Genomic DNA, 14852 nt, shown 5'->3' with positions numbered 1-14852 from the left:
CTAATTATTGAGTTGGTTTTGGTCCTAAATATAAGACCCATTTTCTCATATTTATTGATTTTTCTAAAGTACCCTTATGAATACTCCCTTAGTCATAATGAAGTAAAAGAGAGATGGTATATTAAGAAAGATAGGTATGGTGTTTTAGGAAAAACGTGTCATATTTCTTATAATTAACTAACTTACCTACTTCTTTAATCTAATCAAACTAGTTAAATGGGTCTTATATTAAAGATCGGAGGAGTATCTATTTGTTACAAATAATAAACTCAACTAATTTTCTTAATATACTCTAATAAGTCAACTAACTCTTATATTAAGAAGCTGATATAATAATTTTCTCTATTTAAAAATAATTAATGAAACGGCTCAAATCTAATGAGTTTGAAGTGATTTGTTTTATTTCCAAGAGTTCTGTTGTAATTAAGATTTTCTAGTGATTTCTACAAGTTCCCGTGTCTTCTCTAAGTATTCATCCATTTGGACTTGCTTCTCCTTCAGGTGATCTTTGATTCAAACCCGATGGCCCCTTGTTCCCTTTATCATTGGGTAAGTTCAAAATTAAAATCCCATGATTGTCCAGCGGGCTTTTATTACTCCTCCAAGTAATAGTGTGTTTATTTTTTGGGGGTACAACGCGCCAATAGTTTTGAATCCAATTGTCCAGCGATTCCATCATCACCAACAATAATATTTAGTGCCCGACAATGTCTCGAATAGGATTCTCTCCAATAGAAGGATACCTATGCTCCTGTTGGAGGCAATCATATTCGATCCTATTGGAGGCAATCCTATTCGAGACTGTCAGGCACTAAATGTGAATACCTCTCCTAACAGGGATTCGAACCTTGGTTCCTCACGTTGTGATATACTAGTCCCTTTCGTTAGACCAAATCCTTATTGGTGAATACCTATGCTTTAGCAAAAAAAAAACATGTAGTCAGTTGGCCCAACCTCTTAGTGGGTTTGCAGTTGCTAAAATCATTTCTGTTTGCCCCATTATGCTTTTTTTCCCCTTTTTTGCTAGAATCTTATTAAAGGTAATTCTGTTTGAAATACTAAGGTACTAGATATGAGTACCTCTTTTAGTAAAGATTCAAATAATTATTCATCACATTATAGAAAAATAGCTTCTCACCCTAAACCCAACTTTAGTTGGTAAGCCCACTAAGGGGTTGATCACCCATTCCTTTTTGGCCTTACCTACACTCATTGGCCCATTAGGTTTAGTGTTGGTATTATGACTATGAGTGTTTCTTTAATAGCAATAAAAATCATGAAAAATTTGTACAAAAAAAGCCATGAACAGTATTGAGATGAAACTAATTGAGTTAGATTTAATTGAAAGGGTTGATTACTCACAGGTGAATCAAAATTCATTTTTTCAGAAGAGGTTCTCACATCTTAGTGCTTCAGTGTTTCCAATAATACTTATCAAACCGTTTGATCCTTTTATCAACATAAAATTTGTAAAAAAATGTATCATAAAAGTTTTATCATGAATGACTTATTAGTTACTCCCTCCGGTTCAAAATATAAGCTAAAGTTAACTCATTTACGTTTATCAAAAAATGAATTAAAAAAGTTTAAGACAATAAATGTGTAAGGTATATATATGTTTTCTAAATATACCCTTATTAATGAAAGAAGTAAATAAAATAAATAAAAAAAAAGAAGGAAAGAGAATATATTGGGGCAGAGGATGAGAGAGAGTGTGTCATGAATAAATTGAATTAGTGGAGGGAAAGAAGTCAACCCAAATGTAATTTGAAAAACAAAAAGGTTGGAAAATATTCATTGAAGCTTCTCTCTTCTATTCACTTTGTTCGAAACACCTTCTTTTCTGATACCTCGTAAACCAGCACTTTTTATAATTAATGCCATCAATAACCAAAAAAATTAAATACATATGTTAGGGGTAAAATTGGAAAATATTCATTAAATGGTTAGACAAATTTGAAATGTTATCTTATAAAAAAATCAAGCCTCTCAACAAATATTAGCTTATATTTTATACCGGAGGGAGTATTACCACGCCTTTCCTAGTATGGATCAAGGGTAGGTTTTTACTTTTACTTGACAAAAGGGCGTGCTGGATCCTGAGGCCCCCAGCTCCTAGATACTCCAGCAAGCCGATGTCCTCCTTTCAAAAACGGCATAATGGGCATCTGAAACCGGCCTCTTCATGAACATGGAAAATATGGACACTACAACCAATAGTATATTCACCCTAACATTCCAATCTTCATGATTTGATTGAAAAGCAAATTGGTGCTACCATACATTCCTTTCCTTTTGTGCTGACTTTGTAAGATAAACTCTGATCTAGCAAGGATCACAATACATTATTTCATGCATATATTGCATTATAAAAATACAACCCTGAAAACAACAATGATCTAAAAGGTACTCATGTCCATAACTTCATGCTTATGAACACTCAAACCCAAACATGGGTACACACAAACAAACCCATACATAAAGTGGCTCATTTTAAACTCCAGGTGAAGCACAAAGCACCATCTAGTAAGTTATCAAAGTTTGCTAATTATCATGTTGTTCTCTAACTCTGATAAATATCATCATAGATTTGCGTGGCAGGAAAATTGGTACAACAATGCCTTCTTCTCCTTTTGCATTCCCATGGGCAACGAAGAAGCTTACTCCATGGAAGTCTCCAGCACCAGGCATTGCTGGTCCACCATATGTTGCCTTACCCCAACCAAAATCTATGTCTTTAAAACCAACACGGGTCAAATCTGATACCTGCCAAGCCCTTAAGGAAATATGGTTAGGCCGTCCTCTTTGTATGTACTGTACTGTTGTCATAGCTTTTGAGTTCTTGACCAGCTCCAAGGCATACCCACATAAGGGTTACCGCAGAGCTTCTCGGCGATGGTAACGACGGCCGGGAACATGAAAGCGTTGCTTTAATAAGCCGGTGGCAGCAATGGAGGGTTCGACTTTTTGTTCCTTACATTATTATTGCACATTAAGCGAACCTCCTTATCTGGTTCAAGCTGTAAAGCTATGGTACAACAACGCCAGATGAATGCTGTGAGTACTTCAAAGGAAGAGTTTTGACGATGGTGGTGATGAGGGAACAATTGATGAATGGCCTTTAACTGGTTAGGACCAAAGAAGAAAGAATCGTAGACCATGTCTTCGTTTCTTGTTTCATCATCATCATTATTTGGCACTTCATCGTATTCAGTGTGGGGGCATGTCATACGAGGTGGGTCCCTCGCATTTAGTAACTCTCTGCACCAAACTAGATGGATTGAAGGCTCACAACCTCCTTGTGTTATCTCAGCTAAAGCCTTCACCAATTGAACAAAACCAAGACCATCACTCATAGTGTGGTTTAAGCGATGAGTGAAAATGAATCCACCACACTTGAGACGTGTAACCTTAATTAAAGGGGGGGAACATAACCAACATTAGCACATCTTGGAGGCATTTGAGTTAAAACCTATCATGGTATAGATAATTCTGGTCCAACATTAATAAGAGCAAAAATGACAGCATAAGTATACCCTCTTTTTTGAGAATGACTTATGAACTAAACAAAATTGATGAAGCTTGAAATAAAAGACTAAATATATGAGAGGACCTGAATGAGTAAGAGGGGACAATTAGTGACTCCTTCTGAACCAGGGACATTATAAAGAAGCTCTTCAAAGCAAGGGAATGGAGGTTTAAGAGGGTCACCAAATTGGTAAAGACAAACATCTGCATCAGCTTCAATGAAAATGACTCCTCCTTCATTACAATCTACCATAAGTTTGCGACAAGTTCCTTCCCTAAGTCGACCTGCAAAAGGATAGTAAAAAACAGGGTTTCAGCGAATGCCTTTTGATGAGCTTAGCAGGGTCCTTTCCTGCCATGGAAGGCTTGTGAGGATAAAAGAAGAATAATGGAATTTGACATCTTAGATGCTCTTACTCATCTATGTCAGAGAGTAGCTTAACCACGCGAGGTGTAGGCTTGGCCGGAGCCACCAGTTCTGGTTGGCACTTCCTCACAGTGAACTCTATTTTTGGTGAAAATGGTTTGGCCATTTATGTTACCAAACATAGAACTAAAAGGAGGATGATCAGGATGTTAGCTGCTATGCTTTGGGTTCACGATGGAAGCCAGGCGGCAATATTTATAAGGGAAAGACACAAACATTATATTGCCACCCAAATAAGCAAATCCCAATTTAAACCCTAAAATGACTAAATGGTGTTTGGATTAACTTTTCAGAAGATAAATACGTTAACAGAATTTTAACTAAAAATACTTTTTTTAAGTGCTTATGAGAAACAAAATGACAATGCTTGTTTAGTTTAACTGTCCAATGCCTCTTGCCTTGATGGGGCATGCAATGTGCTCATGCAACTCTAGAATCCAAGTTCAAACCTAGCCAACAACTAAGACATATAGTGAATTAATTTTAACAAGGACAATTAGGTCATTTCACAAAAATTTAATTAATTTCAAAATAATTTCCAAGTACTTCATGGGAATTAAGCCATTTCAACCAATCATTTTAGAGTTCTCATATTTCGAGATGCCTTTCCCCCTATTCATTATCCATAATGAGATAACCAAATTAGTCAATTACATTCTCGTGTTTTTGTAGTTTTTCTCTTTGTTTGCCATCAAAGCCCTTTTCAGTTACAGAGGCCGCGTCATTATGCAACAAAAACATATGCATTTTTATTTTGTTTTTGGCCAAATCAATTGTTCGCTTGTAACTCACATGATGGTGAGATCTTTATCGACGTAAAGCAACCCATGAGGTATACTATATGGTATTACGTCACCACAAAAAAAACATCAAATTAGCAATAGAATTTAATGACGAATTAACAACAAATTAGTGACAAAATTCATTTAGCGACGGAATTAGTGACAGTATTTTTTTGGTCACTAATTCCACCGTTACTAAATAATTAGTGACGGAATTCAAACTTCTGTCGCTAATTAGCAACACTAATTGACGGATCAGCGACAAAAATTAGTGACGAAAATTTTCTGTCACTAATCCGTAGCTAATTAGTAACGAATATCCCATAAAAATTCTGTCACAAAATAATAATGGATTTGTGACGAAAAATTCCGTCACAAATTGGTGACGAAAATTTCTGTTACTAATCCATCACTAAATTTTTTTATTTTGTAAATTTAAAATACAACATTATCGCCACATGTCCATCACTATAAGCCGCCACGTCATCAATGGCTGCCACCTCACCAACTCCTCTCTCTCCCATGTTGGCACATCATCTCTTCATTTATGTCATCGCCACATGTCCATCATTAAATGCCACCTTAACTCTTCCTCTCTCCCATGTAGCCATGTCATCATAGCGTCCACGTCATCACCATGTGTCCATCATTAGGAGCTGCCACGTCATCACCACATGCCTATCATTATAAGCTACTACATCATCGCCTTATCCACGTTATCGCCACGTCACAAACTAGTTTGAATCTGAGACCTCCTGCGTGTGTGCTGATGCTTTTGCCAGTTGATATGAGAAGCACCTATGAAATTCTTTTAAAATATATATATATATATATAATATTTCTAGTAACAAATACAAATATATATATAATAAATATTATATACATAATTATATATATTATATAATTTAATATATTATGATTTATTTGAATTTAATTTTATATTTTAGTAAAAAATTCTAATAATTTATATTTTAATTCAAATATTTAACAAAATAATAAGTATATTATATATTTTTATTTTTATTTTCTTTTATAATATTTGTATTTTTAATTTTATATAATATATTATTTAAAAATTATGATATATTATATTTTATTTTAATAATAAGTTTAAAAAATAATTGTTATATATTTATATTATATTTTTTTGGTCACAGATTAGTGATGGAATTGCGACAGAAATTAGTGACGGAAAAGTTCCGTCACTAATTTCTGTCACGGAATGAGAGTTAGTGACGGATTGGTGATAGAAATTAGTGACGGAATTTTTTCGTCACTAATCATTTAAGATGAAATTAGTGACGGACTTGTGATAGAAGTTAGTGACCGAATAAGATTCCGTCACTAATCCTTTACTAATTTAGCGACAAAAATTTTCCGTCACTAAATTCTGTTGCTAATTTTGTGACGGAATTTGTGAAGGATTAGCGACGGAATTTTATTCCATCGCTAATACCTTGTTTTTTGTAGTGCCTCTAGGCGTTAATGTAACATGTAGTTGTGAATTCGATGTATTATTGCTTGGGCCCAAAGAGAGTATTTGCGGTAATATTTTTCTTTTTTAGGTATAGGTATTTTTCTATTAGAGGTAATTCTGTTCGAGATACTATCGGACACTAAATATAAATATCTCTCTCAACAAATTTTGAATCTTAATTTGCTACGTTGTGAGAGATTGACCTGTCAGTTATCTGATCCCGTTGGTATTGAATATGTCGGAAGGAAATGAGCATGTGTGTGTTCTTTTTAAATATACTTTTCTAAATAAATAAATAAAAACGTATGTTTGTCAAGTGAACTTGTGGAAGATACAAGTGAGTCCATAAGATAAGATTAACTTAAATCAACTACCAAAGAAGGAGTCATCTTTTTAGTTAATTAATTTCAATGCATATAAGCTAAGGAATAATGACAAATGTAGATGGTGAAAACTGCAAAATCCTAAATCAATATTTCTTATAATACTTTAACAATTTTTTTTTATAATAGTTGACTTGCAAATAGCAAAAACATATATCAAAATAAGGACTGGGACAAGCTACTCATCCCGATGAATAAAGATGGGAAGGGATTTCTATCCTGCATCCCGTCCCAATATTATCCCAGTCCTAGTCAGGACAGGATAGGACCGGGACATCCCGTTTTAGTTTCTTCCCCCCCCCCATACTGGATACTGGACCTGTGGATCTAATTATGATTGGGCTTATTCCATTGGATTGCATACAGCCCAACACTTTTAAGTTTTGTTGGTTTTTTTTTTCCTGTTTCTATATCTTTGGGCTTAGCCCTCTTCAAAATCATATAAATATTATATTGGAATCTTATTATTTGAACGCATTGGTTGGGACACTTGTGGCCAATGTTCAAAAAACTGGACCGGACACTGAACCGGTTAAGATAGTGGTTCAAGGGTTATTGAGTCAAGTTGTGGTCAAATCGGAATCAAACCGGTAATTATTAAAATAATAATTTAGTTCAAATGTATAAAGTATTTATATTTAAATATGAGAAAAAATATCTAATCTTATTTAAACTATGCTCTTTATGTATATAAATTCTTTCTTCTTTTCATTTTTTTAAAAATTTCCTTCATGTCATGTGACCACTCTTATATTTTCTATTTCTTTTCTTGTTCTTTTTTACTCTCTCTCTCTCTTACTTTATAGGTTGAGTGTTTAACACTCTAAAGTGTGGGAGCACAGTGACAGACTTCTCTTCCTGTCTTGACTTTCTGATTTCCAGCAGCGTCCCTCTTCATCTTCATTTATGTGTGTGACGGTCTAACCCATTTTTCTGATAGCTTCCATGGTTTCTTCATTCTTCCTACGTAGATGCGAGCGGCTCTTAGCAAAAGAGAACAACGATGACAGAATAAATACGGCAGAGCACCAGTGACGGTCTTCTTTCCTCCCCTTGTCTCGGTCCTCCATCCTCCTCCTCTCCCGCTCTTCTTCCTCATCTCTTTTTTTTTCTTGGTTGCTAGGAAAAATATAAGCAACCCGGAGAGACCCATCAAACCAACGGTTTAGTCCGGTTTTCACCGGGTTTCTCCAGTTCAGGCCGAGTTATACTGGGCTAGTCTTCCCTTGGTTTAAGAGGTGAACTAGACCGGACAACTGGCCGGTTCACCGGTTTCCGGTCTGAACCAGCTGGTCCGGTCCGGTCCGGTTTTTTGAACCATGCTTGTGGCCTTATCTGAAAGAACAAAAACTAATCTGAAACAGAACCGAAATTGAATCAGATAAAAGAGAATAGTCAGAGGGAATCGAATGGCAGCCACAGGGACGTGAAGGGAAGAATATGAGGCAGAGAGGAAACCGAATTCACAAAATCCTCGACACCTCCCAGGCCCCAATTCTTTCATCTCTTGGCCCATTAATGTGATCAAAGTCACCATCCGTACTTATTGGTGGCCCATTAACATGATCAATGCAGGTTGGGTCACTACTTATCGGCCAGCCTGCCACTGGTTGAAGTCCATGCAAGTTGGGCTTAGAAGACCTACCTCCTGGCGGATTGATATTCAATCGATCCACATTTCTATTTTTACACATATATTTTAAAATTTTCTAAATATTAATTCTACTTATTTTTATATTTTTACATAATTATATAATTAATCAATCTCAAGACTTACAAATAATATAAACATATAATCTATTTTTAATATTTATTTTATTAATATAGAAATGATAAAATAATTTTTAAAAAAAGAAATCAAATATAGAATCAAAGCCCCTAACTAAGGGTGGAAACAGGCCAGGCCTTGCTCTTAACAGGCCAGGCCTGTTTTGGAGCCTATTGACCTGAGCCTGGCCTGTGGCCTGTTACAGGCTTATTTTTCAGCCTGAGCCTGGCTTGTGTAAAGGCTTGGCCTGGCCTGAAGCTTGTTAAAAGGCCTGTATTTTTAAAAAATTCAAATTATAATAATTATTTTTTTAAAAAAGCTAAGATTAAAAAAACGTACATAATAATTAAATTTTTAGTCTTGTCTTTTATTTAAATTTTAGTATCATACCTACTATTTTAAATCTTAATTATAATTTATAAGAATGTTATTGAAAACTAATTGTAATTATATGTTAAAATTTGGAATAAGACTACGTTTAAGTACACACAAAAAATTAAAATTAAAACAAATAAATAAAGAGGAAAAAATAATAATTTTATAATGAATAAAGAGGATATCATACTTAAATTAACATAATACGTAAGTTAGTTAATTTATCATTCTTGAAACAAAATTTTTCTTTCCTATTTTTTTTATATTTTTAAGATTTAAAAATCACATTATTTATTAATATTATTATTTTAAATTATATTTTTATCTTCACTTGTCATCTAAACTTCAAAATCTAAGAAAAGATTAAGCTATTAACTATATATTAAAATTAAAAAATAAATTAAAAAAACACATTAACAATAATAGCATTAATTAATTTTTTATATATTATAATTATAAATTCTTAACAGGCCCAGTCCGGCCTAACAGGCTTAACAGGCTTTTTAAAAAGCCTAAGCCTAGCCTGTTTAACTAAACAGGCCTTCAAACAGGCCTGAGCCTATCATTTTTGGGAAACAGGCCAAGCCAGGCCAGGCCAAATGCAGGCCAGGCCATAGGCCCCTGACAAGCCGCCTGGCCTGTTTCCACCCCTACCCCTAACAAAGTGCAAAACTATATTTAAATTAAGTGAAAATGATAAAAAAAATTTCTTATTAAAATTAAAATAAAAACTTCCAAAATTTTTTTTAAAAAAAAAAGGTTAGCTCATGACGAATTGTGAGTTGGCGAATATGGGCTAAAAAAGATTTGCCTCAAAACAAACTCACATTTTATCAACTCAACACGTCATTTTTTGACAAGTTGAACCTGCAAATTCAACCTACATTACCACCTATGCCATAGTGTAATTAGACCCTTTCATGACATTAAGAATTACGTCCCATTAAAATCAACCTTGTCCTCCTGATCCAAGAATGCATATTTTGACTGTGCTGATCAACAAAATAGAACCAAGTAGCTTTCAAAAGCTTAAGTAGTCGTTGCCACCTTGACATGGAAAGATAGAGAGACATTGACATAATGACAACTAGAATGCAAGCCGACATTGAAAATCCATTAACTGTCTCGAGGCTTGGACACATGTTGGGCCGAGCGCAGAACACATATGTAGCTCTAGGACATCCACTTTTCTCTATGACCCAAGCAAGAACTAGCCATATAGAGAGATCCAACCCATTTCAGGAAATGAAAATACAAGTGACCCAAGAAGTTTTGAAATAATTAAATGCATAAGTAAATTCCGTCTTTGGCAATCCCAAAACACAAAGCATCGTTTATAAGTAGATCTTTGCCCTTCTAATAATAAGTTGATGTTCAAATCGCTATACATAAGAAGAAGCTTCAGTAATAATGACTCTTCCATCTTTAACTAAAAGACTGTCATGAGATTTTACAAAATGATCCAACGTTGAACACATGGTGTCCTTAAGAATGAGGTCGAAAGTAAAGACAAAGCGAGGTTGTGATGTCCAGAATGGTCATCGTACCAATGTCTTCTTTCTCCTACTCAGCCTCTTGTTTACAACATTTTATAGTTTTGGATTTACAACGTTTTATAGTTTTGGAGAAGCAAACTTGTAGCAAAATGGTTATTTCTCATTGCAAGCTTTTCTTGAACATCATCAATCAATCAATCCTTGCAACCATCCATCAAAATCCTTTGTACTGCGTGATATTTAGCAAGTGAAAGCATATGAAAAACCCTTGTGCTTGTCATTGTGCAAACCAAACCAATTCATAATATGGAAGGAATGAATGATGTACTAAGATCCATGAATTTTAATTTGAAAATATGAATACGAGTGTTTTTAATTTTATAATTCCTACTTCATAGCTGAAACAGAATATCAATACTTTTTCAGTGAACAAGACAGAAAAAGTCACGGGAGCAACATATCAAACACATGGTACGCATCTTAATTATACAAACTGCACTGTTGACTAACTAGAAATGCAAGGACTAGGATCTAAGACCATTAGAACACTCGAGCCAGCTCATATGTTGTCCTCTCAAAAAGCGGCCTAATAGGTTCTCTGAAAACAGCTTCTTCGTGAAATGAGAAAATGTAGACACTAGCAATAGTATATTCACCCAAACGATTTGCCTCCTATATGTCCATAAGTTCATATTTATGAACGCTTATACATGCGTACACACAAACTTCAGGTGAATCACAAAGCACGATCTCTGGCTAGTTATCATAGTTTGCTAATTATCATGTTGTTCTCTAACTCTTTCATAAATATCATCATAGATTTGCGTGGCAAGAAAATTGGTACGACAATGCCTTCTTCTCCTTTTGCATTCTTATGTGGAACAAAGAAGCTTGCTCCAAGGAAGTCTCCAGCACCAGGCATTGCTGGTCCACCATATATTGCCTTACCCCAACCAAAATCAACGTCTTCAAAACCAGCACGGGTTACATCAGACACAGCCCAAGCCCTTAAGGGAGTAAGACTAGGCCGTCCTTTAATCACCATGAGATCTGCTGCAGATTGTATGTACTCTACTGTTGCCATAGCTTTTGATTTCTTGACCAGCTCTAAAGCATACCCAAATGAGTTTCTGCAGAGTTTTCCGGCGGTGGTGACGACGGCCGGGAACACGAAACCGTTGCCGTAATAACCCGATGGTAGCAATGGAGGGTTCGACTGTATACCCCTTACATTTCTAGTGGCCATGAAACGAACCTCCTTGTGTGGTTCGAGCCGTAAAGCTATGGTGCGACAACGCCATATGAATGCTGTGAGTACTTCAAAGGTAGAGTTTTGATGATGTTGGTGATGAGGGAACAATCGATGAATGGCTTTTAACTGGTTAGGACCAAAGAAGAAAGAATCGTAGACCATGTCTTCGTTTCTTGTTTCATCATCGTCATCATTTGGCACTTCATCGTACTCGGTATGGCTGCATGTAATACGAGGTAGGTCCCTCGCAATTAGTAACTCTCTGCGCCAAACTGGAGGGATTGAAGGTTCACAAGCACCTTGTGCTATCTCAGCTAAAGCCTTGAGGAACTGAACAAGACCAGCACCATCACTCATAGTGTGGTTTAAGCGAAGAGCGAAAATGAATCCACCACACTTCAGACGTGTAACCTTAATTAAATGTAAAACAATAAGCAACATTAACACATGTCGGAGTAATTTAAGGCGAACACTATCCTTTTTATGATATGATTGTTAAAAACCGTAGAGTTTGGAACTTTAAATAACGTCTGAATGCTTGACGGCTGTGAACATTCAAATTAATGAGAGAAAAAGTATATGAGTAAACCTGTATGAGTAAGAGGGGACAATTAGTGACTCCTTCTGAACCAGGGACATTATAAAGAAGCTCTTCAAAGCAAGGGAATGGAGGTTTAAGAGGGTCACCAAATTGGTGAAGAGAAACATCTGCATCAGCTTCAATGAAAATGACTCCTTCTTCATTACAATCTACCATAAGTTTGCGACCAGGCCCTTCCCTAAGTCGACCTGCAAAAGGATAGTAAAAGACTAGGGTTTTAGCGAGTGCTTTTTTTATAAGCTTAGCAGGGTCCTTTCTTGCCATGGAAGGCTTGTGAGGATAAAAGAAGAATAATGGAATTTGAAATCTTAGAGATGCTTGGTCATCTATGTCAGAGAGTAACTTAACCACATGAGGGGTAGGCTTGGCCGGAGCCACCAGCTCTGGTTGGCACCTCCTCACAGTGAACTCTATAGTTGGTGAAAATGGTTTGGCCATTTTATGTGCCAACCAAAAAAAGCTTAATGAACTACGGAGGGAGGATGATGGGAATGTTAGCTTCTTTGCTTTGGGTTCATGGTGTAAGTATGATGAGAATATTTATAAGGGAAAAACATACAAAAATTATATTACCATCCAAATATGCGAATCCCAATAATTTAGACCCTGAAATGACTTAATTGCTGTGAAGTCCTTATCAATTAATTTGGAATTAAATTTTATAGTAATTAGCAAAATTGCCTACATCACTGAATTTAAAATCTAATAAAAAAACAAAATGACCACATCAACTTAACAAATAATAATTTTAACTTATCAAATTAAATGGCGACAACAATTAAGTTAGTGACAATTAAAGCCACGTCATTATGCGACAGAAACAGACACCTTATTTAATTTTTTGGCCAACCAATTGTGATATCTTTAATTAATGGCGTGAGGTTTCACAACTTCTTATCCAAGAACCAAGCAGATATACAAAGACCTAGGTGGTGTGTACTGCTTTGCAGGTCTTAATCAATGCACACACACCTTTTCGTTTTATGACCTTTCCGTGGGAGAACACGTGCATGTGACACACACACACACACACACACACGCAAAATGATGTTACGTACGTCGCGGAGCCCATGAAATATGTTGTAGATGTGAATTCTGTCGTATTTGATGCGTCATTGATTTGGCCCACGAGAGCATCTGTGATAATATCAATATATGTAATGTTAGCTCTGTATAATATCAACATATATAATGCTCTCTCGAAAACACTTCTATTAGTTCTGTTTAACACCATAGGTTATATCAGTTTAGATGTTACTCATTTGATACTTAATATAAGAACTAATTAATTAATTTGAGTAGATTAAAAATGACAGCCAAATTAGTTAATATGATGTGCTTTTTGTAAAATACCTTGAGTATCTTCCTTAATTTTCTCCTTCTCTCCCCTACATAATTATTGTTGGAGGAATATCAACAAAGTTAGTTTAGAAAACAATTTGATAAACATGTATGTGAAATAGGTCTTACATATAGGACCACGCTACTACAAAAATATTTGATTTGTAGTGCCTGTTTTGTGGCATTTAATTAACAAACTGTTACAACTAATACTCATTAATTTATTAAAAAAGCATATTCTTTAGCATTTTTCTAAAAAAGTGATACAGCTAGTATGATGCTTCTTGTAGCCCTTTCTCAAAAAAACACTACAAAAGCATTTTTTAAAAAAATAAATATCTCCTGTAGCATTGGTTAAAAAAACACTACAAGAGATGCCACTTGCTATAAACGCTATACCACGTGACATAATTTTTTTTTATTTCTCTCTTTTTTTTATTTTTCCTCTTTTTTTCCCCACACCGTCATACCTCACTACTCCCACTGCTCGTCTTCACCATTTTTTCTTGTTTTCCATTTCTCCACAACTCCCTCCTATCTCCACACTCACCTTTTCCTTTTCACCAAGCGTCCTCACCACTCTGTTTGTACCTCCCATTTTCCCTTTCCACTTCTACTTTTCATACCCATTATTCTCACCTCATTCTTTTGTCTCCACCCACGGTCCTCATCCCATTTTCCCCGTTCTTATTCCTACCCTTTTTCTGTCCCCATATCATTTTTCCTTCCTCATTCCTACCTCCTTCCCGTCCCTACCCACAGTCCCCGCCCTTTTCCCTTCCCAACTCCCCCTTCCTTATCCCTATTCCAACTTTCCCTTCCCAACTCCCCTTTCCTTGTCCATATTCCAACTTTCCCTCCACACCCCCTTCTTGTACCCACCTTTCCCAATCCCTATTTCTATTTTTTTTTGTCCTCACCCCTCTTCTCCATCCCCAATCTCTTTTTACTTTATTTATTTATTTTTTTTACAGGGTATTCAATGTAGTTCTACTCAATCTACAATGCATTGTAGATTTTTATTCCCTTTGTCCTGACCCCTCTTTCCCTCCCACACTCTCTTTTTACTTTATTTATTTATTTTTGCACAGAACTCAATATAGTTTAGTTCAATCTACAATACATTGTAAGTATTTTTATTTTTTAAGCTAATTTTATTTTAAAAGCTTACAAATTTAAGTTTGTTAGTAATAAATATTTTAACTTGCTTAATATTTTTTATTTTAGTTGGTTAGATTTTGTAAAATTATTCATTGGTGAAAACTTGAAGTATGTCAGAAAATTAATGAGATATGATTAATTATTATCAGTTACATGTGGAAATGTGTGATAGTTATAATTTTTTATTTTCTATTTTAGGTGGAATAATATGTTGGCAAATATGATCTTTATTGTTATGGGCTGTGAAAATTGATGGCATAT

General features: G+C 35.2%; 2 protein-coding genes across 2 annotated transcripts; both read right to left on the bottom strand.

Annotated features, from left to right (window-relative positions):
- Positions 1-2930: 2930 nt before the first annotated feature.
- LOC114740392 (benzyl alcohol O-benzoyltransferase-like) lies at positions 2931-3802 on the bottom strand. The gene is made up of 2 exons (XM_028928538.1): positions 3614-3802; positions 2931-3410 (listed from the first exon to the last, which is right to left on the bottom strand). Exons 1-2 carry the CDS (start codon positions 3779-3781, stop codon positions 2931-2933), a joined length of 648 nt encoding a protein of 215 aa, XP_028784371.1. The 5' UTR covers positions 3782-3802.
- Positions 3803-10898: 7096 nt separating this feature from the next.
- On the bottom strand, positions 10899-12527 carry LOC114740391 (benzyl alcohol O-benzoyltransferase-like). The gene is made up of 2 exons (XM_028928537.1): positions 12078-12527; positions 10899-11899 (listed from the first exon to the last, which is right to left on the bottom strand). Exons 1-2 carry the CDS (start codon positions 12525-12527, stop codon positions 11000-11002), a joined length of 1350 nt encoding a protein of 449 aa, XP_028784370.1. The 3' UTR covers positions 10899-10999.
- Between the last annotated feature and the right edge of the window lie 2325 nt (positions 12528-14852).

The sequence above is a fragment of the Neltuma alba genome, unplaced genomic scaffold (genome assembly GCF_004799145.2).
Source record: "Neltuma alba isolate B1F8T4 unplaced genomic scaffold, ASM479914v2 tig00003131_pilon, whole genome shotgun sequence".
In the NCBI taxonomy this organism is placed as follows: Eukaryota; Viridiplantae; Streptophyta; class Magnoliopsida; order Fabales; family Fabaceae; genus Neltuma; species Neltuma alba.
Note: the sequence above shows the minus strand (reverse complement) of the source record. Positions and strands in the feature narration are given on the sequence as shown.

What these genes read in the sequence shown, in the direction of transcription:
- LOC114740392 (XM_028928538.1), bottom strand. Translation starts at nt 3,781, where the DNA reads ATGGTAGATTGTAATGAAGGAGGAGTCATTTTCATTGAAGCTGATGCA. An exon ending in GTCCCCTCTTACTCATTCAG is followed by an intron (nt 3,411 to 3,613) that starts GTCCTCTCATAT and finishes CCTTTAATTAAG; the next exon opens with GTTACACGTCTCAAGTGTGG.
- LOC114740391 (XM_028928537.1), bottom strand. Translation starts at nt 12,527, where the DNA reads ATGGCCAAACCATTTTCACCAACTATAGAGTTCACTGTGAGGAGGTGC. An exon ending in GTCCCCTCTTACTCATACAG is followed by an intron (nt 11,900 to 12,077) that starts GTTTACTCATAT and finishes CATTTAATTAAG; the next exon opens with GTTACACGTCTGAAGTGTGG.